At 33.9% G+C, this 24,992-nt stretch overlaps 2 protein-coding genes across 5 annotated transcripts in view; both read left to right on the top strand.

The window, feature by feature from the left end:
• LOC117102917 (aquaporin-7-like) overlaps positions 1-17,247 on the top strand; it is a 20,490-nt gene extending 3,243 nt beyond the window's left edge. The window contains exons 1-8 of one of the 3 annotated variants that reach the window (XM_033243371.1): positions 836-1,047; positions 3,360-3,513; positions 4,070-4,207; positions 4,431-4,525; positions 6,884-7,140; positions 9,334-9,467; positions 12,550-12,613; positions 15,444-17,247. In XM_033243371.1, the coding sequence (XP_033099262.1) occupies positions 910-1,047; positions 3,360-3,513; positions 4,070-4,207; positions 4,431-4,525; positions 6,884-7,140; positions 9,334-9,467; positions 12,550-12,605 (972 nt within the window). In that variant the 5' untranslated portion in view covers positions 836-909 and the 3' untranslated portion in view covers positions 12,606-12,613; positions 15,444-17,247. Of the gene's footprint in view, positions 1-835; positions 1,048-3,359; positions 3,514-4,069; positions 4,208-4,430; positions 4,526-6,883; positions 7,141-9,333; positions 9,468-12,549; positions 14,800-15,443 lie in introns of those variants that run through there. The other 2 variants (XM_033243373.1, XM_033243372.1) reach the window with 2 other exon arrangements.
• Positions 17,248-18,571: 1,324 nt separating this feature from the next.
• Positions 18,572-24,992, top strand: part of LOC117102918 (aquaporin-9-like) — a 13,698-nt gene continuing 7,277 nt past the window's right edge. Inside the window, exons 1-3 of one of the 2 annotated variants that reach the window (XM_033243375.1) lie at positions 18,572-18,768; positions 23,324-23,477; positions 23,994-24,131. In XM_033243375.1, the coding sequence (XP_033099266.1) occupies positions 18,667-18,768; positions 23,324-23,477; positions 23,994-24,131 (394 nt within the window). In that variant the 5' untranslated portion in view covers positions 18,572-18,666. The remainder of the gene's footprint in view (positions 18,769-23,323; positions 23,478-23,993; positions 24,132-24,992) is intronic. The other variant, XM_033243374.1, reaches the window with a different exon arrangement.

Genomic DNA, 24,992 nt, shown 5'->3' with positions numbered 1-24,992 from the left:
TAGTGTGTGTGTGTGTGTGCTTTTGAGATATGTCCGTTTTTTATGGCAATTGTAGCGGTGAATAAAATAGAAAATAGAATTACAATATGGTATGAGCTCTGACAACAATTATCAATTCACAACCGTAACATTTTTTTTATACAGTATAGTTAATAACACAAAACAAATATCAGTAATTTTAAAACAAATATGGTGATAAAAGAATTAGTTTATTAGTATTTTAATACAGTATATCAAAACTAAATAGTTCTTTAAAAATAGCTGTTCCTCAAAGCACAGGGATTCATGAAATCAAGAAAAGAGAGTGTACAAGGTCATTCAGGTCAGAGACTGAGCTACTCTGGGCTATAAATTTTCATTAGTAGGAGGTTATTTGTCTATTATGGTTGCGTAATCCCCAATTCTGGGGGTCAAATACATCCATGCTCAAACCTCAAAACCAAACTATTTGTTAGTGCTTGTACATTCATTGGAGTGCTTGTAATTCGTTGGAGTGTTTCTATATTCGTTAGTGCTTGTACATTCATTGGAGTGTTTCTATATTCGTTGGAGTGTTTCTATATTCGTTAGTGCTTGTACATTCGTTGGAGTGTTTCTATATTCGTTAGTGTCTCACAGCGAATGCAGAGTCAACACAATGTCCAATCCCTGTCTCTTATACACATCTAGATGTGTATAAGACTATATTCGTTGGAGTGTTTCAATATTCATTGGAGTGCTTGTACATTCATTGGAGTGCCTGTGTATTCGTTGGTACTGTTTGTATAATCGTTGAAGTGTTCAAGGTTGCCCTTTTGGCGTTCCATAATTAGTCACTTCGTAAACAATAATAAGAACTGGTTTCAACTGGATCGCATCGATGAGCGGGGATTTCCCGTTTTATCGCTGCTTCGCTTTCTAACCAGAAAAATGGGGTTATGGTACGAAGCTTGGATTAAAAACTGCAGTTGTGCAAATCCACCAAATCAGGAAGATAACCTGAAATCATGGAAGTTGACGTTTTGCAGGAAATTTGTTTCTGAATTCATTGGAATGTTTGCTTTTGTTGTAAGTCAACGTTTCCTAGCCTGTCTGAGGCTAGAGTAAATACATTCCTGGAAATAGGCCTACATTACAACATACAAACAACCAGGCTACCAACAAAGAAATTTAACTACCATCCGTCCTTGCCCTAGGAAGCAATAGGTATTTAGGCTTGTTCGGCTCTGTTTTCACTAGGCCTAGATCTTTATGTATGATCTTTTACCAACATGTGATTGGCTGCTTGAGTTAGAAGTTCGTGCACGGACGATAAATTGGCCTAAAACTGTTCGTGATTTTGCCAAGAAACGAGAAGCTGCGTGGGGGTCGTACATGCGCAGATCGATTTTCGTTTCAGATTACTGTCCTTGAGCCCGTTCGTCGTTGATGCGAAAGCTCACTATTGTGGCTCACCTACGACAGGGGTCCGACATAATAAGTGGGTGTGGTCAGGTGTCACTAACCTCAGTCTAGTCCCTGGTATTCAACCTTTTTAAACTGGGGGTTGAGACCAGCGTGGGGGGGGGGGGAAGACATAAATATTGTGTACTTCCATTTCTTTCTCACAAAAAGTATACTCACCAGTGATTTGGGTTGAAGTGAGCAAATTCTAACACAGATCTCTACATTCCTGGAAATTGCACTTTCAGACTTAAAAATAAGGAAATAAAAATTCAGTTTTTTTCAACAGAATAACTCGATAAATGCGGGCTTTATTCAAGGAGTTAAGACTACCAGTTAAAAGACCGTTATATAGCAATCTGCCCCAGGCCAGGGAATCAGATGATCACTGTTAGTGTGTTGGGGTGGGGGTGGGGGAGCATTCCCCGACAGTTTTCACTTCTCCCCATTGTGTAACGTAGCCTATGTGGTGATCTTTGATTCAACTAGCTGTGTGCCAAATTTCAGTCTACTATGGAATTAGAGGGGTGGTCTTGATTTGATACAGTCTGTAATAATTGTATAATGTAATTATTAAAAAGACAAAGTACAGCAAAAGTAACAAACAAAATAAACAACAAAGTTTTTTTTACAATCATATTTTTTAGGCTTCACTCCCTTACTCTAGTATTTTAAAATCCTGAAAAATGCACAAAAAGATAAACTAAAATTTATGAAAAAATACAGTACATCTGTTAATGTTGAAGTTCAATTTTTCAAATTGCAGAGAATTGTTTAAAAACTCTTGGTTCGAATTAGAGGGGTCTCATAGAGCGTGAGCTCAGTGTTCGAAGATATGTGGTTAGTTGGGTAGGCTTATACTTTGAAAAAGTGTTTTAAAATTAGAGGGGGTCTCGTAATTAGAGGGGTCTAGAGCAGTGGTTCCTAACCTGGGGTCAGCAAAAAATAATTGGAGATCTGCCAAGTCAAAGGGGTCCGCAGGGGTCCGCAACAATTTGGGGGTACGCTAAATTATTACAGTAAAACAACTTTTTCATGATTCTATTATTTTTCTTGTCTTACAGTAATGTGATCATGCCGTGACAATAATGAAATACCTTTGACAGGCATGACTAAATTGTTTTAATTGGCATTAGATTTTAATTCCAATATTTTATTGGTGACCTGATAGGAACCTTTTAAATTAGTCTTTCATGTATTCTCTGTGTAAATAATTATGTTTAGTATAGGAGAGCCACTTGATAGTGTCAATCCTCAGGTAATGTACATCTTGTTTCTTGTATTTCCTGGATATTCAGGAGGGAGCCCACAAATTTGACAAAATGAAACGGGGGATAACAGAATATTACATTCAAATTTTGAGTCAGACAGTGTCATCTATCTAGTGCCATACACGTAAAAATTTCCTACCTCTTCCATAATCAGGGTGGGGCTGAAGTAGTGTAAATACCCTATCTGTAAAAAGTTATGAATTTGGAGAATCATCTTCTATCCATAATCTTACTCAACCACAAGTCCCCCAAAATTTTACACATTAAAAATTAAATGGGGGATGGGATTAAGAAAATTGCCTTCAAATTTTTAGTCTGACAGTGCCTTTTCCAGCCATCTAGAAGTGGCATAGATCAAAGATTTTGTACCTCAGCCCCAACCATGGTGGAGATGAGATGGTTTCTATCCGAATTCCAGGATTCGCCACTGTTTAATGTTCTTTCGTGGCGAATCATCTTGGATATGTAGGCCTAAGCTTATTATTGGGATATGGACAATGAGTACTATTTGGACATAGGGGTCAGTGAAGATTTTGGCATGTCCACAGGGTTTCCGCAAACGATAAGGGTTGGGTACCAATGGTCTAGAGAGGTGACATAATGTATCTAGATAGCTGACATATCCTGATTGTTTTCACCTCGTTCTCACTCATGGTATCTTTACAGTTCATAGCAAGTGGAACAGTAGCCTCTGCAACATTTTACAATTTTAAGGATGGCAGCAGTAAAAATACTACCTATGATTCAAGTGACATCTTGTACATCAACCTTGGAATTTCTTTTGGCTACAGCATTGCCTTGTACATTTGTATTGAAAATGGTATGATAAACAAATTAGAATATCACAGTATTTAAATTTTAAAGCATTGCTATCTTAACACATTTTTTATATATCTTATATTGTGCTGCAAGTGATGATAATATCCAGCTAACTACAGAAAGACAATTAATTATAGTATATAGACATTAGTACAAACATGTCAATTTTGGGGGAGACGCATGTGTCCGACACTTGCTTTTTCGGGAACAAAAAATGTGCTGATTTCTGGAAGACACCCAGAGGAATTGAGTTCAGACCCCTGTAATTCATAAATTGTTTAGCTTGTAAATTTAAATAAAGGTCTCCCTCCAATAAAAGACCCCTCCAATTTAGGACCACCTCTAATTAAAGACCACTATCCTGTGGTTCCAAGTTAATTCTAATATTATTCTAATGAGAGACCGAAGCTGCTAAAAACTATGGAAACCGTGGTCCTGAAAGTGGTCTTTAATTGAAGGGAGACCTGTATTTTAATATCTAGGACCAGTCACTATAACAACTCTCTGCTAGGACCTAGTTTGTTGCATTTTAAAGTTTACATATTGTTGTGTTACAGTCGGCTATTTGAATGTGGCGCTGACTCTAGTGTTCTGGGTCTTGGGCAAAATGAAGGCAAAGGATATTATTCCATATGTGTTAGCACAATTTGTAGGAGCATTTTTGGCTGCATCTTGTATTTATGGTCTATATAAAGGTAAGATTCATAATGAACATCAACACAATCTTCACCATAATGATCTGGGTCATGATTTGTATTTTCACTACCATCATTACCACCATCATCATTTATAATTACTTAGAAATCTTTTTACAAATTTTTTATCAGAATCATGATACGTAAAATATTGTGAAAATTATTTTATACAATGTGGATGAATATACAGTAACTAACTTCTTTTTCAACCTCTCTCCAAAAGCTGAAATTAAACACTATATAGATCAACCAACAACAAGCCTTATATTTAGTTCATCTGTAAATGGTGACCATTTTTGGAAAGCTCTCATAGACCAGGTACTATATGAACTATCTATGATATGTATGCATTTATTTTATTTTATTCTTTCTTTAGACTGCAGACACTTTCGGTATGTGAGTACTGGTTTTCAAAGTTGTGCAGTTAAACAAACCATCAAAATAGAAAGTTAAAGTTATTTCTTTAAAATTAATTTTACAGTATTTCATTTGGAAGTTCATTCCAACTTTTTGATGCACGATATAAGCAAGACACTTTTGATCATAAAATTTTTAAATTGTGAAAATCATTTATATATTTCCCATGATATTACAAACATATTTTTGTATAATAAGTGTCACATTGAACTAATATGCAGGGGTGGCACCAGCAGAGCCCCTTGTCAGGCAGGCCATGCCCCCAATAGCCACAATTTGGACTTCTCTGGATCTGCTCCTGAATAGGGTGTGTGCGCAGGAGGGAACCACATTTCTTGACCCCATTTCCCCATCCCATCTCCCCATCCCATCGTCTTATTCCATTTTCACAACCCCTTCGGTCCCACCTCAATGACCCAACCCCATTAGCCCACCCCATCTCCCACACTCCCTCTACTCACCCTTTCCCCACCCCTTCTCCTGACTCCACCCCACCCCTTCTGCCAACCCATTACACTCTCCCACCACCGCACCGCACTAGTTAGAACTAATTTATAGCAATAATTTGCAATGCAAATAAAATTCATTTATAATATGAAATCGGCAGAAGTGTAATTAAAACAACAATAGTTTGTAAATGTTCCCACTATTAGGGGTAGTTTAGTCTCATTGTTATTATTGTTATTATGACTATTATTTTTATTTTATTGTTATTATTTTATTGTTATTTGCATTTTCTCTGTTTGGCCTATATTTTTTCTTTGTAAAGCGCATAGGGGCAATGTGCAATATGCGCTATATAAGTATAACATTATTATTATTATTATTATTATTATTATTATTATTATTATTATTATTATTATTATTATTATTAATACACTATGCAATGACCAGTTTTTTTGTTTTTTTTAATGAGTGTCTATTGGATGGATATAGCATGAATAGAGTAACAACTTGCAATTAAGGGTGCTTGTTATGGTATGGATTAGAATCCTGTATGAAAGTACACAAAAAGAAATCCCCATGGTTTAGGATCAAAATTGACAAGATTGGTTTAAAGTAACACATACAGTAGGGCTATACCGGTGTTCACTGTAGTAGTAGTAGTAGTAGTAAAACTTTATTTATTCACGAAGCACAAATCAACAAATACAATGCTGTTTTTCATTATGGCCGTGAGATACCTTATTTACAATTAACAAATTACACATAAAGGTACATCATAAAAAGCAAAAGTTAAATGCAGAAATTAAATAAAATAGATACAAAATATAATAAACCGTGTACTGTATGCCAAAGTCAACAAATTAATAAAATAAAAGACTGTAATCTATACCTAACAAAGGCAAAATCAACTGTAACTGTAAGGAATTAGGAGGAAAAATTCTGGTCTACTGTATTGCTTAAAAAGTGTCAAAATATAAAGTTGAATGAATTTTTCTTATTTTAAAACTGCTGTAGTTGTTGAGATACAATGGAAACAAATTTTTAATTTGAAAAGTGTCACCTTATGAGGGGTTATTTGACCATTTGACACACTCAGAAAGTGTCCCCATCACTTAATAGGGTTTGGATATAGTGAAAATATATATCCCACCTCATTTTATGGAAAAGTGTCCCCCTTAATAGGGGTTTTTCCTGAATAGGGTTGTCCCAAAGGAGGGGTTCTACTGTATAAATGTACAGAGTCAGCATAAATATTCGTGGTATAATGGCTGTTCAGACTTGAGAGGTGCACCTAGCGTAACTAACGCTAGGCTTACCTTGGTCTATGATGTAACTAGCGAGTTCACACTGATTGATTAGTGTAACATCAGCACAAGTGTTCAAAATCATTGATGCATGACCGTCATATTAGGTCAGTGGCATACTCTAAATTTGGGGTTTGTTGGTGGATTGTCATATGCTAGCGAAATTGTTGAGTCTGAACATAGCCAAAGAATAATGTGTAGTTGCTACTGTACTGTAAAAGATGGTCTCAAACCTCACTCTTCTGGCCTCTGTTATCACTGTGTCAAATGAAATGTCTTAACCCACAATGTATCCATGTTATTAATGATATATACTACATAAAGTGTTGTATGAAAGTATTTAAGTTTTTGGAGAATAATTCAAAACCGCTCACAGTTTTAGAATAATTTTTGGTAATATACCCAACAAGCGGACCAACAGGAAAGGATTTTGTGATGCCATAGTGATTAATTTGGTTAATGAGTGAATATGTTTTATCTTAATGTACCTTTCATGTTTTCCCCGAAGGCTCTGAAAACAGGAATATTCACCATCGGTGTCATGGCAATCATTGATGAACAGAAGAATAAACAGCAAGATGACTCACTCAGCACTGAGCATAACGAACCACTCAAGACCATCAAACCATCCAAACGTTTTGAGCCCCTTATGATTGGGTTGATTTTATTTTTGGTTGGAATCGCATTCAGTTATTATGCACGTTTCTATTTCAACCCACTCCAAGATCTTAGTGGTTTAATAGTCGTTGCATGGGCAGAATTAAGGTAAGTGTCTTTATGCCTTAAAACAGATAACATGAAATTTCTATCGACTGAGTTGAATCTAAGGATAGTAGAGCACCTTCTTTGTGTTCTTTGTAAGAATGCATTATTTCTTCTACAAGCCTTATGTTGCCTATAAATCTTTTCTTAATGTAACCTTTTTGTCAGTACTGATGAATGATTTTAGTACAGTTTGGAGTCTACAAGATAATGCATGAGCAGCAATTTTATAATCAGTATTCAACAATGAAATTGGTCTCCAATTTTCTATATATTAGATAAATAATAATTTTATCGTGTTTTTACTGTTGCTATGATAAGTTACTGTGTTGTGGTTATTATTTTATCTTTCACGAGGGATTTCCCAATTGTTCATATATATTTATATATATTTTTATATTTGTTAAACTTCAATTTGTATTTTATCTTTTGTAATATGCAGATTGCCATTAAAGAATATTTGTATTTGTATTTATTTGTATGCCAGGTTGTAAAATATTCTGCACGCCATATTAGGGCCTAAGCTAGGCTAGAAATCTGTCATGCATTTAGAAAATTTTACAGAATTGAGACTTTTGACGCAGGATTCCCAGAAAGCCACCCCCAGCGGCGAGTGCGAAGCACAACTCAGGGTCAAAAGTGGAACGTGAAATTTGGATATGGTTTTGTAGTCAGAATTTGCGAGAAAAACAGCTACCAGTATTTCTCGACTGAGACGTCAGTGGGAGCTGTAATTTGTATGGCAAGGAGATTGTGCAACACTTCATTCGTATTAAGGGAATTTACGCCCATAAACTTTGTAGTTATTAATATTTTGGTTATAAAAGAAAATATTCATTTTCTGGTGACGTCACACTCACATTAGTTAGCATGCATACGTCATAAGCTAGATACGTCACCTTTTCCTGGTAAGGAAAACTTTCCCGGTGGCGTGCTTTTTTCATGGATAAACAAACACCGCTGCTTTGCACATGGATGCCTTGCCCAAGCCAGGGCTACAACAGCCGCATTGTTAGCATTGTATAATACTTAAACAAGGTACCTCTGCAAATGAATTATTCTTAGTTATTTTTTTTTTTTATTTTTTTTTTTTTCTTCCGAAAGTGTACGGCGTACTCATTTTCACAAATCATCATTTGCATCCCCTCTTGGAAAGAGGGATTCGAAATAATTGTCTCCATATCTTCGCTAATTAAATTAATCACCGTAATTTAGCTTAGACTTATGAATTTTTAGGGAGCACTTAAAATGTGAAATAATCATTTCACTACACGACAAACTCTGAACTTTATTCATTCATTAGGCCTAATAGTTTCATATTGCTGTACTATATACTCCAACATCACTGGCGCATGGTAACAACCAACTGACTGCAGACCATTTTCGGTCACACATTACTCTCCATAACACAGCACCCCCTAGTTCCGTCACGTCTGGATAGCTAATTTATATAATCATAGAGATACAACACAAGTATTTACGATACTTTTTCTTGATAGTTTTTGTATCCCTCGCAAATAGAAATACATTTGAATTGGCAAGTTATAGTTGATTACGATCTGCAGTAAACAGGTACACAAACATAAGTTTGCTAGCTGGAGTGTGCAGCAAAGAGTACTACAGCGAATGTCCATAGCAATGTATTGTGCGCATGCTGAATTGCCCTGCGGGCATAATCCAGCAATCGTTTTACAACCAAATTAATTATCAAGGTCATTAAATAGTCATCACTGATCGTGCCTTAGGGTTTGCGGTAAATAGGATCAATTATTGTTTGGTCTTGCTGTGTTGTGACTCCTTTTCTTTCTCTATGATAGAAGTGATGTTTTGGCCTACCTGATTTGTTATCGTACTGAATACCCAGTACGTTCCCAAATATTTGCAAGAACTTCATAGTCATTCTGCTTTTAAACCTTGAGACCATTGTTTTTATATTATGGGCACTGGGTAGTTTGTTCACTATTTTAACATAATTTTTAAACCATTGCCTTAATTAAATCTATATATATTTTAAAGCAATTATAAAAGTTGTGTATTAAGTTTTCATGTAAATGTTTTTTTAATTTGGCATTGTTTTTTAGCTGTGACTGTAGTAATATTATAGTATGATGAATCCAATACATTTTTTTGTATAATCAAAATAGATATTGGAAGTAAATTACTGACAATAAACTATTTCTTTTTCTTCAATTCAAGTAAGACAAAGTGGTGGGTGTTTGCTCAAATATTTGGTCCGATAGCTGGTGCTTTTATTGCTGCGATCATCTACATCTTGTTGATCGAAAACAATCATCCAAAACGTGGCATAGCTGCTAGAGAAAGTGATGCAGGTATTCCCCTTTTGGAAGCATATGAATAACAGTAAATACATTAATAAGTTAAACATATACTGTCTACTGTTAGTCTACTATTAAATACAATTGTAGAGTGCAGCTGCTTTAGTTCTGCCACCTAAATTTGTGGCGCCACTGTGTGTGCGTTAAACCATGGATAACCTTCCAGATCATTGCTTTGTAGTTGGTTGTGGAAACGATTTGTTGCAGTGGGAACGGTTTGGTTTCCCAACCTTGAGGTCGGGGTGTCAATCCCTCGCTGTGCGTTTGCTTGTGTCCTTGCGCAAGCCACTTCATCTGCATTGCTTCTCCCACCCAGGAGTATAAATGGGTACCTGGTGGGGTTGCCTTCTCCTGCTCTGATTACCAGCAGCAACACTTAAAGCATGTGGACCCAATGACCAGGGAAAAGAAGTGCACTTTATAACCTCAAGGAAGAGGCACATTATACATGCCCATACCAGTACCGGAGGGCACCATCATTTGGATGAGACATTTAAGCCGTCTCAACAATATAGTTGCTGAATTTTCAATTTGATGGAGGTAGCAACTTAACAGAATAGTTTCTGTGATTTGATATTATAATCTTGGCAAATAAAATTCAATATTTGGTTTGTTTTCAATTTAAAAATTGAATTAGAAAATATTTTTTGTCTAAAATTTACAAATACATTAATGATATGGCTCCCATATTCTAGTCTTAAAAGTCTGTAAACCCATCAAAGTATAATGCTCTAGGTAAATTATTTATGAGCAATGTAATGTATTATTTTAATATTTGAGGAGTTTTTTTATCAGACAGTATATGTTTAATTTCCAATAATTCATAGAAATTACATAGTTTAATTGATTAAATTATATATTATTGATTATGATTACATTAAATTAACATTTGAATATTACTTCTTTTCATTTTAATAACATAACATAATGAAAATATGTTAAATTTTTTTTTTAACTTTAACGGCTGATTTTGGACAGCATGCGCATTACATATCTTGAGGCTATGGTCAGACTTAAGTGATCACCACACACAACTAACACCGGTCTTGACATACAAATTTTGACCAGCACTTGCAAATTATTGATGGCTGGCGTAACTTAGTGGCATTGCACATTACTGGTGTCTACTTCGCCAAGAGCACAAGTTAACACCACTTTATTAGTAGAACTTGTGTCTCAACATAGCCTAAATTAACAGTGGTGGAGATTCAATAATCTTCTAATTTCTATAGCAAAGGGACATACCGGGAATACCTAATAATTTTAAAGTTCGTAGATCCTGTTATTTGTTTAATGTTTTGTTTAAACCTGTGGAGAGTTACTTGATCTGAATCAAATATATGATAGATATGGCCCTTCCTATTGAATCTCCATTATTGTACTGCATATTATAGTTTAAAAGTATATCAACACTATCAGGTTTTCTGTGGCAGAATGATGTGATTTGCAAATTGATGTGCCATGACATCACCATGCTTATGTACTGTAATTGGTAAATCATTGATGTTTGTCACAGAAAACTTTTGGCTGGACAAAGCTTGAAAGAAAGTTGCATTTGTGGTCTGATCAACTGTATCATTCATTTAAAAAGAGAGGTTTTGCTACAAAATGTGCTAACAGACTTGCACCCTTTGTCAGCCCTTGGTTAAAATGCAAGCCTAGTACGATATCCTTTCCAGATCATACTTTGCCAAAACTTAGATATCAGCAGCAAAATCAGACTTATAAATGAAAATCATTAAAAAATTAGTATAAAGTTCATAAAAATATTTTTAAAAACTATTTGAAAACAATAATCTGTATCCCTGCATATTGCATGATATAAAAAAATTGGGGTTGCATGAGCATTATTTAAACTGTGTCAGTGCATGTTAAGCACAGTAGGGCTTCAACTGTTATGTAGTGGTTAGACCATTCCATTTTACCGACAAATCATCACAGTCATCTCTACTCATCATGAAATGCATTCCGCTCAGAAGATTGGTTGCCTTGAACTGTTAGAAGGCACTCAGATTTAAGTCCTCAACCTTTAATAATTTTATCAAACTGAAGGTACTTAACATTTAGTACTAGTCTTTTCTTTGGAATAGATTTCATGTTGGGATCATCGTTGTTCATACACTAATTAGATTTCTAAGTTTAAAAAAAAAATAAAACAAACGTTATTAATTTAATTTCATTTGTTAAATTTCTAACATTTTTTTGTATTTCTTGATAGCCTATATTTAATCTTTTAATCATCTTGAAGTTGTTTAATATTGGCCTATATTTAATTAATTATTTAAAATCTCTATTGTTTGTACATTATGTATTTGTTTATTGTGTGTTTCATGTGGGTAATTCGGATTCATTTGGCTTTTTATTTGGGTAATTCTTTTCCTTTTGGGTATCATTTGGGTATTTCAGAGCGTCTAGAAGTGCTAAATCCTGAACTCCCTTGCCTGACCAATACCTAATTGCTTCCGCTGCCCCTGCCATTGCATCCATAATCAATGCTTGAAAAATGCTTACCGTTAGACAGAAGTTATAAAGAAGTTTTTAAATGAAAGACACCCGCAGTGGCTTCAGCAAACACCTCAACAATGCTCATGCAGCAGCTGAAACGTAAACGTTGGTTTGATAATGATAATATAATTGGGGAATTTTCCCTATGTTCTATACAAATACATAGGGTACAAACTAGTTTTTATGGACAACTTTTTTACAATAAAATCTAAAAAAGTTTTATTAAGTTGTTTTCATATTATTTTAAAATTGTTACTCAAGCATTTCCCTATCGTGTATGTACTTGTGAGAAAAATTGTGACGTAGGCGCTGTAGAGCCCTATTTTAATCCAGTACAGTACCATACTGTATATATCTCACCACATTCCGTTTTTGTTCACAAGAGGACAGGCATTGCTTTGACCACTAATAAGTATTTATTATTATTATTAATTATTATTATTATTATTATTATTATTATTATTATTATATAAATTATAGTATTGTTACTATCATCTTTATTATCAGGCATACTTTAAATATTTAAAATCATCTTTTTATCATTAATAATATAATAATTATGTATATGCAGGTGAGGAACATTATCTTGCAGCACCGCACAGGAGTTCAAGTGAGCATGAGTCGTAAGAGACAAAGTAATTAAACTATATTGTTTTCAGAGCCTGTAGTAGTCTATAGTCCAATCATACAGACCATTTCTTTCATAAATTAGTATTTTACATGTGTTCAATAATCATAATTGTACACAAATACAAAAATAGAGCAAAATAGTAGAGGAATGTGAGAAACCATAAAGTGTTTGGCATACCATTTTATAGTTATAGATTATTAATTAATTCAGCTGTAACTGTTTATTATCGTCTTGATGTGACTTTAACTAGCTGTATTTTTACCACCCTCTCAGAACGGCAGTCAATATTAAATATTTTGGAATTTCCAGTTTATTTAGAGAATGAAATTTTACTATCATTTTATAAGGGTAAACATATACGAATTGTAAACAATGATACTACTGTAGATAGGGACAATAGCAAAGAATGAAGAAACTATCTTTGATTTGAAATCTTATTTTGTGTTTATTTTGTAAATTATCAACATTAATCACTGGGAGAGCCTACTCTTTTTGTGAGCTTATATTAAGCTTTCTTTGACCTAATTTTATTGAATTATTTATTGCTTATAGTCCTGTGTGCATGTAGTTTGATTGTTATATATAATAAGTAAAAGGAATAAAGAACAGAAAAGGTAGGCTAGAGAAAGATTATCCTAAGAAAGGTGAGAATGTTTAAGGGATTAGGAGAAAAAGACTAGGGAATGAGGAAACTGAAGGTAATGAAAGAAACTGTTAAGAGGAAAGGGGAGAATGCTTGGAAAATATTGTGAAGAAGGATATAGAGGAAGGGATCTCTTACATTTGTTTATCTTTTCGACGTCATCAACTGTTGACAGTGCAATGCTTCTGCAGCTTTCATTGGTGATCCGCTTAACGAGCGGATCACCTCTTGTTATTGTCAGAGATCTTTTTATTCTTTCTTTCTGGCGATTCTGAATGGACATGCCATATATAATTGCTCATTGATCAGGAACTGTTAGAGCGCCCATCACCAAATTTAAAAGGGAAGGTTCTTTACATCATAATGTAGCTTTAGCATGATTTGAAGAAAATAAAGATTTATATATATATATTTTTTTTATTCAAATGTGAACTTTCTAAGCATTTATTTAGAAAGTTATAGAGCTACTCATAGCTTTAAAATGACACCAAAATTAAGTCAATAGGTACTATTGAGTTGATATGATCAGTCGCAGGGTATCGCTAATTAGCTGAAACTTCGTTAGCATGTATCTCGCTAATTATGAGGCTAGATAAAATGTTTTTCATTTCTGATTTTTTCTCATGGGTCCCAACCACATACTAAAATTTGAACAAAATCCAAGGGATTGACCATTTTTTTTTTGGTTGACTTGAAATGGAATTTCCTTATTTTCATTAATACAAGTATTACAAAAGTTTGCTGGAGCGTTTCTGTAAGTACCTGTCTAATTTCAAGAGTTTCACTTCGGAAGTTATTTGCATAATAGCTGCAGAATTCTCTAGTGCGAATCAAGTTTACTAGCATTGCTTGTGCTTGCTAACACATCTACAGTATTACTGCTTCCCTACATTGAATGCGGATTCTGTAATTAGTGTTTAAACTGTTGGATGTTTGAATAATAAAATACAAAAATAAATGAAATACAAGAAACCTAGATTAGGCCACTGTAGTGCATATATTCTTTGCTCCATTTAACTAACTTAAGCAAGGTTTACACTACTATCACACTTTAAACTCAAGTGCTAGAAATTTGACACAATGCAAGTAGCAGCTGTTCAACTATTTTCTCTTTTCCCTTCTTTTGAAAAAGTTCTGCTGTGTTGGGGTGTATATGTCAATTGTTGCAATGTTTGATTTTTATGACAATGGACCTTTTCGCTTAGATATTGTTGCTAAGGTTCCAAAAAGCAATAGGGTAAATGTACGTAAACATGCGTTTGTTTTACAAAACATTTGTTTGTAGGACGTACGTATTCATAGCCTTACTCTGATTGGTCAGTTGTTGGGTTTGATTGACACTCCAGAGAGGCCCCTTGTATCATTGTAGACATTTATGACAATCATAGAGGCATTTATGACAATTACCTTTACGCATTTAATCTTGATTAATTTACTCTAAAATTCGAACCTGCTGACTAGCATAGACCTAGCATTCTTCGTTCTTGTGTCAGATATATCTAAAGTGTTCTAGTAGTGTAAACCAATCTTTCTTTCAAAGCCCAAAATTTATCATATATATACACATACATATATATATGTATATATATATATATATAATAGGTTGACTTTATAGACATAAAATATTTTAATTGGAATATTTCAAGGATGATTGAAAAATATTTAAATCGTTTATGATATGCATATTTTAAGGGCACAGGAGAAGCACAGGATTTGAGGGCTCAAAATATTTGATTAATGTTAATATAAGAATTACAGACATAAAATTTCTTTAATACTACTGACATAAATAACAATAATTAATGAAGTTGTCTTTATCTGGCACAAATGTGTTTTGGCTTATGTGCGCTATGCTTGGATGGCCTACTGATAGATTTTTTTAAAAACCAATATTCTTTCTATTGTCTTTATGCATGCATTGACTTGTACATTACAAACCATTTTGGATCACTTTACATTTTCTCACTTTGTTTTCATGCATTCTTCAACATTTTCACAATTGGAATTTTGGGGTTTATTTTCCAGGTTTTACCTAACATATTTTTTAACTAAAATTATTTCCTTCTAATATTTAAATTACTTAATAATTAATTTAATAATTAACACAATTAATTTATAAAATGTGTCGCAAAATAATAAGTCTATGAAATCATAGACCAGTAATCTAAATGTATATTATCATTTATTTCAGAATTGTTGAGTGTCGCTGGTGTTAGCTATGGAAGCGCTGGTAACTGATCAATTTCAAAACAATCATTAAAAATCCATTTTACAAAATTTCATTTCATGCTTGAATTTTAAGCCTTAATTTTGTTATTGCATTGATAGAATCAGTTTACCAGATGGTAAAAATATTGTTTAAACAAAACGCCATAGAGGAGTTATTCAGTGTTCAGTAGTTGGTTAATATCTGTGTAGTACAAAAATGTAACCGCCAAAGAAATGATGTAGAAATGGCAATGAACAGTAGTCATACTGTAATGAATTATCGTTTTTACATAGCTTACAAGGTTATAGATCAGAAACAGAAAGTTGTTTTCAAAGTTTATGTAATTATGTTAATACTACGAAACAGAGATTTATACAGTAGTTTTCCACGGGTTTTTCTATTTTTTTGTGTTTTTAAATCTATGATAAATTAATTGGACTGAATTGATAACAATGGACATGTAGACCAAGAGTGAAGTGTTCCAGGTTTTTGCCAATGCCTATTTCCATAAATTCCATTAATAATTTAAAATCCTATAAATCATTGGTCTCATAATCTTGTTTAGAGCTGCATATGTTGATCCTGGCCAACCTTTATAACAAAAAATGGATATAAGTCAATCTTGATAACTATACCTACTTCATAGCTCTACAATAGTTTCAATTATATCCATGTATACCACATGTACATTTATATTAGGCCTATATTGTATGTGCACATCATCATTTTTCATTTTCTATTGTCAGCTTTATTCAGATTAATTTTATTTATGGACCTTCTATTTTTATGTATATTTATCTGATATATTTATATTTTATTTTTCGGAAAGATACACTTTATTATTTTAATTTTTTTGTTTTTCTTTATCCTTAATTTATATTTTTATTTATCTAACATATTTTCTTTATCTGTCTGAAAGATATTTTGGCTTTTGATATTTATTAATGTTTTAACCTGATTTATATATATTTTGCTTGTGTCTGATATATTAGAGATACACCAAGTGTAATACACGTCATGTTAATGTTTAAATTGTATTCAGATACATTTCCTTGCATCTGATATCTTGAAGATATTTTGTATTAATTGAGAATAAAATTCATTATTTATAGTGAAGTTGTATATCAAACCGTAGGTAGACATACAAAACTTGTACTGTATCAAATGTCTGATGTATATACATACCTGTAGTACTATAGCACACTTGTTATCAATGTTATATTTTAGATACATTTTCTTCTTCCTACTATTTTAAAGATATTCCTACTGTAATACAATTTTTAAATATTTAATTGTTCGTATGCACCTAACTTTTAGCTAATAGAACTATGAGATAGGACTGTGTCAATTGTACGCTTTTTAATGTTTGAACTGTATTTGAATATATAATATATATTCAAATACAAATATATTACATGTATCAATATCTTAAAGATATTTATAATATCAAGAATAAAATTCAATATAGTATAATTATGTGAAGTTGTTAAATGTATGTTTTATTGTATTTGGAGATCATTAAAATGTTCTTGTACATTAAAAATGGTTGATTTAAATTAGGCTTATATCACCTACGCCAAACTTTGTAGTAATTTTGAGTTTGAAAGTGCAACCATTGGGCCTGGGTACGATTATGGATGCTGGGCCTTTGGGACCTTTTCCTGTACTATGTAAAATGATTAAAATATTTTCTCACAAGGCCACATGAAATTATTTTAATTATAAGCGCATAAAAAAGTATTAGGCCTAATACTAATGGTAGAATAAAATTAACATATGTTTTGTATATGAAAGTCCTGTTTTATTGTGATCATTCTCAAAACAATTAATGTTATTAATTTTGTTAGTTTTTTTTTTTTCATTATTTGAACTCATTAACGGACTGATACGGTAACGGTCGTGTGCTTCTATTGTGTCTTCCAAATAATATCCTCCTGTTGCGCTTTGACGTACTCGACCGAAAAAGTCAGAAGAGAAACAACGTAACACCTTATATCGTTCCTTTCCGTCTGTCAACCGGCAGCCAGCTATTTGTTTTTCACACATGCCATAATAATGGACATACAGAAAGTAACCTGGTCAACGTGAAGAAAAAATAACTAAGAATAATAGTTAGACCTTATTTCGAACTATTGAATAGGCATATAGTCTATAATATTAATAGAATGATGATTTTTATGGCGAATACGACGGTGATGGTAATGATTGTGATAACAAGAGCAATTTTGTAGTAGTAGTAGTAATAGATAATAATAACAATAACATGAATAATAACAATAATACCGATATGAATTATAAAATAATTATAATATATGCATACCAGTCAAAAATATTATGTTAACGTAGATGAGTCCTATAAATTATCCTCTACGGTTCCATGCCTGATAAGCGGACCAATACCATTTCAAATGAAATGGGTCATTAATTTTAATGAGATAAAACACGTAGATACCGAACCAATAATACATAAATTACTTCCGTACATTTAAACAAATATTATATAATGTATTTGTTTTACCCAAAATTTATATTTGTTCTTAAAAGGACTTAACATTTATTTATTCATATTATTCATTCATTTATTCAATTCAAGTCAATTCAGTTCAATTCAAGTAATATTTACTTCACACAACAAAACAGTAACGCATGACATATATACAATAACTTTGAAGTGAAATAGGCTATTGTGAAAACTCATTCGTTCGTTCGTTCGTTCATTCATTTATACACCACACTTTTATATTAGTGGCAAATACAGAAACTTTAGCTTGGTTTCCATACAATCTCTACACGCCGAAGGCTTTGGATAATGTTGATTGGTAGGTAGATATGGCCTTCATGGAAACCTGCACAAAATAGTTTGAGAACTTGCCTAAATAAAAGGCATTCACTCAATCGCAGATATGATAGTATAATACATACTCCAAATATCGAAATGCACGTCATCGTGTCGGGATTCAATATTTTTAACATTGATTATGTCATCAACAATCGCGGTTCAAATATAAAAGGTGATCACACATTGCGCAAAGACCGAGTGGTTAAACTAATACTAATGTATTTATTGGATGAAAACAGGGCCCCGCCCGCCAGAGGCAAGGTCAAAGTACAATACCTTTACATTGTGCTTAGTTGAAGTAAAAATCCGCAACACAAAACTGTAATCTTTTTAAAATAAAAACAAGCATAGGGCATAACTACCAAAATGGGTTTGCGGTACGAAAAACATTTTGAACGATTTAGTTGTACAAATTTACCATTGCTGCGAAAATTGTTATCTGAACTCCTTGGGATGTTCGCCTTCGTTGTAAGTTAATTGAATATTTTGTTATATGCCTTACTTGGACAGGCCCACGTCTAGTTGGGGCCACAATCAGTTGTGATTGAATGATTCCCCCCCCCCCCCCGCATTGGTGCCAGGGATTTCCTGGTGGTTGGCGGAAGGGTGATGTTTGAGGGTGGCAGCGTCTTTTTTCTCACTGCCACCTATCTGAACCCCGGGTTCAGATATACGAATCGAGATTCAGCTAAACGATACGAGTTTATCAGGCTTTAAAAGATAGGCCTATCGTAAAATGAAATTGTTATTTATAAAGTTGTATTTTACCCTTGTCGTATCATATAAGCTTATGATTGAATGTTTTTATATACCTCCTGCTTGGGTAGACCAGGGAGTTGGGTAGGCAAATGGCATCTTTATATTCTAAGTTTGCTGAAAGTTTCCCTTAAATAATGTGATGAAACTTTGACGAGAATAATGGAACACTGTTTTTGGTATACGATTTGATTTTCATAAAGCTGTTGTTTTTGTTTTCAGTAGCCTTATATTATACGGTTCCACTACCTTGAAATGTGTTCGTGCTATAATCTGCGCAATCCGAATAATGTTTACCGAGTATGGCTCAATGTTATACCTGAAAAGTGCATCAAGTTTATAATGTTTTTTTTATATATAGTTATACAAATACGATATACGATGAATACGTATCTCCATGGGCGTCGATCGGTGGGGACAGGGGAACGCGTCCCCCCCCCACTTTTCAAAGTAGGGGGACATCATATCGATTGCCCCCCCCCCCCCACTTTTCACCAATGTTCTATAATTAAAACCCCACTTATAAAAGCGAATGGAAAGAATAACAATTACGCATGACTCATGAATTTTGTCTGTTCACTTTTCTATGTGCGGTACGTATTTTTCGGACCAAAACCGAGTAAAAACGTAATTGTTTATACATTTCATAACCATCTCAAAAAACCACTAGATCGGTTAAATTTATTGTGAAAACAATGTACTGAACGTTGTTAAAATTGGAAGCATGTATACTTATTAGGCCAATATTTTTACAAACTCAAAAGTGCACAATTTCTACTATAAACGATTTATTCCTTTTGTATATTATTATGACCCGTACGTATATACTAGGGTTTTTATAATTCCTTCATACATATGATTACTGTTTTTCCTAATTTCAAAAAATCATAGGTCGTCAATTGAATTTCATATAACCATTATTAAACAATAATTATACAGCCTTTGACACGGATATGTCTATCTATTCCGATTAAGTGATAGGCCTACCAAAAGTTTACAAACTCCAGTGTTACGAAATCTCGCAATGACTTCATAATAATCAGTGGCGGATTCGATTAAGTGGGGCCGAGCCGACCATAAATTTTTCAAAATTATTTTTAAAAAAAGGAAAAAACAAAGTAAATTATAGTTAGAATTAAGGTCTGAGAGTGCCATTTCCGGCAATCTAGAGGTGTCCTAATCATAATTTTTTTTTCACTCAGCCCCAACCATGGTGGGGCTGAGGTGCTCTACTTTCCCAACGTACAAGTCCCTCCCTGTCCCCCCCTCTAATTTGCTTTCCTGGAGCCACCACTAATAATAATACATTAAGAAATCACCTTTATGTTTGTGAAATCAAAATGTTAACTAATGTTTTGCGTGCTCCCTATCTCCCTAGTCCTGTTTGATCGTAAATTAGACGGTATTATTTCCACTCACAATAGTTTGGTCGCAATAACTTACACAAAAGCAAAATTCAAAAAGAGGTAAAAAGCAAAAACCTCTTGATTGATTTTAAAAGTACTGTACATGCAAAAGACTAAATTAATGACTGTTTTAAGTTAATCTTATTTGTTTTTTGCATAGTTCGAATTTTGAATACGTTACAAGCTAATCAGTAGATAATAAATCATTATTTTTATGAATATTAATTTGCACGAAATATATAAGCGGGCATAATTATGAGTAAAAGGTTAATTTAAAAAAACTTTTTATGATGGGAATTTCAGTGGCAGATTCAAAGGGGCCCAGCCGCGCCATCATTCATAATTTTTTTTTTTTTTTTTTAACTTAAAATTTTAGAAAAGTTAAAATTATATTCAAATTCAGTCTGAGAGTGCCATTTCCGACCAACTAGAGATGCCATAATAATAAATTTTCTTCAACCATGGTGGGGCTGAGGTTTTAGTCCAGCTACACTCTCCATCTGTAAAAGTCCCTCTCTGGGCCCATCTCTATTTCAAATTACTGGATATTTTGAAAATTGCGTATGGAAATAAACGTTAATTGCATTGCTTAAAATCAATTAAAAGGCTATATGCGCCAGAGCTTCCGGGGGCTTCGCCCCCTGTTCCCCAACCAAGGCTTGGTCCTACGGCGCAAGGCTTTATTTTTCATTTCGTTCCCCCCCCCACCCCCACTTTCAACCACGGATCGACGCCCTTGCGTATCTCCATTAGTCTGCTGGTAACTTATCAAACTGAGATTGTACATATTCATGTGCATACTCATTCATTTATTTATTTAGAACTTAAGTTCTATATATTCTATTGTTGTGCAGACATATCAAACATATTTATCAAATTATAAACTGTTTCCATGAAAAAAATATCCTTATCGTCACCGTCATTATTTTTTTACTGACGTACTTCGACCTGCCTGGCTGTTTGTCGTCGATTACAGTTGTGTACACATGTACGATAAGCGGCCAGTCATGGGATTAAAAGTCAACTACCGGCACATAACGCACAACAATAAAACCAAAATTATAGCCTAGGCCTATGTTCTATAGGCCAGAAGAATTATGTAGTCGACATCAGAGTCGTTTGCACTGCAAATAAAAAATATGAACAGGTACTGACTATTTACCACTTTTTCCCAATTATATTGTACTGTATATTTGAACTTTTGATACAATTTGTTTTTATGCCAAAAGGCTTTTGTTCAATTGCATTGCACAAAAACACTATGCACTGCTTTTTGCCCAAACATGCCAAGCTATTAAAAAAAAAAGAATGTTTTAATCATGTCAAAACGGCTAGATAATGCGATAGAAGCGAAATATGAAATAAAAGAAAGAATTTAAAGATGGATGTAATTCGATTGAATGTCTTCGGTGTAAAACACAACATAGATGGCCCACGAAGTTCAATACATCAAGAGATAATTCCCTGTACTTTTCTGCGTATTTTTGGCCCCTGGTTTTTAATTAATTTATTGAAAGGCCAAAATAGTTTTAGAGTTGGTCTCACGGGCCAAATATAATCTTTGGAGGGTCGCTTTACCTATGATTGATCCTAATAATAAAGCCCAGGTTTAGAGTGTAGACACACTTTTTTTAAATGCAACTAGCATGAACATTAATTTTACCTATAACGTTTGGTAAACTATTTCCGCATTGTTCGCGATGGCCTTTGTGTTTTTATGAGAACTTTTCTTGGTACAAGTTTTTTATTAACAATGAAAATGAAGTTCGAACACTACTGTACTGATAAAACACAGTGAAAAAAATTTGGCGGCACATATAGTCGGTGTATATGTGCGTAGGCCTATATTCTATTTATTGCCTATTTATACTATTATAGCTTGCACAGTTTCGAAACCAAGTTGTTTTCCCATAAAGTTGTTATGACAGGGTTGAATTTTTGTCTTCATCTTGTCGAATGATTATAACTAAACGTTGAATGTTTAGTACCCGCGGGCCAAATTTAACCCGCAAAATAATTTAATTTGACACGCTGAAAAAAAAGAAATATTTAAAACAAATTAATAATATAATAATGGTCGACTTACAAAGCGCATATTGTGGACACATCTATGCGCTTGACATGAACATGAAAGCAAAACGGACCAAGAAAGTAATACTTAAACCATAAAGACGTGCTAATCCTACTCCTTAAACTAAGCATTTAACCACGTTTTTATTCGATAAATTCAAAGTAAAGACAAAAACTTCAGGGAAAACAGCTTAGTTTCGAAACTCAGCAAGATATAATAGGCCTTATGTGTCGCTAAGTTTTGTCTCTGGTTTCTTCTGTACACTGTATTTCGTAAATAGCGTTTGAACTTTAGATTGTAATAAAAATAAAAACGTGTACCAAGAACAGTGATCATAAAAATATAAAGGACATCGCTTACAATGCGGAAAATAGTTACCAAATGTTACAGGCAATACTAATATTTGTTATTCCATTAAAAAATTGTGTCGATACTCTAAACCTGGCTTTATTATTGGAATCAATCATATTACTAATGTGACCCTCCAAATCTTAAACTGATGACACGTTCCCCAGAATTGAATCAATTAAAAACGACTGCTTCCACTCTTTGGCCAGTGAGATCAACTCTAAAAATATTTTGGCCCTTCAAACAAGTGAATTAAAAACGGTCCCTATGTCAATAAATTACCTTTGCAGTTTATAGCAACTGAAACAGCCGTCAATACGCGATATTCTACAAACCAGAATCTATCATAGCGACATGTAGTAAGTGACAAATATGTATTGATGATACCAAAGCATACCACATGTCATTGAATAAAGTACATTAACGAACATTATATTTGCAGTTAATAGCAAGTAGTACGGTTGCCAGTGTAACATTTAACAAGGATTCCAGCGACGTTTTCACAAATTCTACCTATGATTCCAGTGAAATCTTGTACATCAACGTTGGAATTGCTTTCGGCTACACCATTGGCTTGTACACCTGTATTGAAAATGGTATGAAAATTAGATGTACCGTATTATACATCAACAGGGGCGGATCCAGATTTGTCCGAAAAGGGAAGGGTGATCAAGAGACAAACAATACCCGGGGTGGGGTCTCCAGGAAAATGTTTGTTTCTGAACGACCGGAAATAACCTCTGCTGCGTTTTGGACGATCAATAACTTTCTTTTTTTTTCAACTTTCCAAAAGGGGGCTAAGGCCGTCCCCACCCCGAAATCCACGCCTGATCAAGTAGTTAAACTAAATCACTGAAATTGTTTCAACTCTCCCGATTTGGTTTTCCGTTGTACTAAGGCGATATTTTCAACACAGTTCCATGATGGGCGATCAGGTGCCCCTCAAAAGCCAACCATTGTGTCCCAAATTTGAAGGACCGTAGATTGGAATGTCTGGCAAAATGCATGCGTCTTATCTTGCACGCATGGCTCAATATAGATAACTTTTTAAATATTTTTTAGCGTAGCACCGGATCTACGTTTAAGACAGTTTGGGTTTGTTGTTGTTGCAGTTGGCTATTTAAATCTAGCACTGACTGTATTGTTCTGGTGCTTTGGTAAAATGAAGTGGAATGATATGGTGGTTTACCTGTCGGCACAATTTATAGGGGCAATGTTGGCTGAAGCGTGTATTTATGGTCTATATTGCGGTAAGTATTCATATTCAACAGCAAAATAATCTTCACCACGAATTCATGACCATTATCATCATTATTCTGTCATCTCAAATTACAAAATCATTATCAACCAAATGTTGATGATTGATGGTGATGATAATGGTGCAGACGATAATTATGATGATGATGGTGATGCTGACGATGGTTATGATGAAGATGATGATGCTGACGATGATTATGATGGTGGTGACGACGATGTTGATAATGATAATGATTTTGATGATGGTGACGGTGACGAGAAAACTATTATGGTAGTGATGACAATGCCATTTATTATCAGGCTAGAAAACAGGTGTTGTGTTGCCCAGTGACATTTTAAACTCATGGTTGTTCTACAGGCATTTTTTGAGTATAGAGGGATAGGCAAAATTCAACCACCATACAAAAAAAAAAAGAATTTTCGTTAAGGGTCTATGCTGATGCGAGAACAACATCGTAAGTTCATACCCAAACACCGTTGTTATTCATTTATTTCTATATATATAGAAATAAATGAATAACAACGGTGTTTGGGTATGAACTTAAGATGTTGTTCTCGCTATATAGAAATAAATGAATAACAACGGTGTTTGGGTATGAACTTAAGATGTTGTTCTCGCATCAGCATAGACCCTTAACGAAAATTTATTCTGGATAAATCATTTGGCTTATTTATTGAGGCTTGCCTCTATAGTTTAGTTTTGGCCTTCCTGTTTACTTGTTTAGGATGTTTATTCTAATCTCACCCAGCCTATTGTTTCCAATCATGCTTGCATGAAATTCTCACTTTATACCATCTAGCTTTTTCTACCCTCACTCACTCGCCACTGAGGAAGGACTAGTGTTGTCCGAAAG

Source organism: Anneissia japonica, unplaced genomic scaffold, assembly GCF_011630105.1.
Source record: "Anneissia japonica isolate Jap-2015-1 unplaced genomic scaffold, ASM1163010v1 scaffold285010_len649756_cov215, whole genome shotgun sequence".
NCBI classification, from domain to species: Eukaryota; Metazoa; Echinodermata; class Crinoidea; order Comatulida; family Comatulidae; genus Anneissia; species Anneissia japonica.
This window is presented reverse-complemented; position numbering and strand designations above follow the sequence as displayed.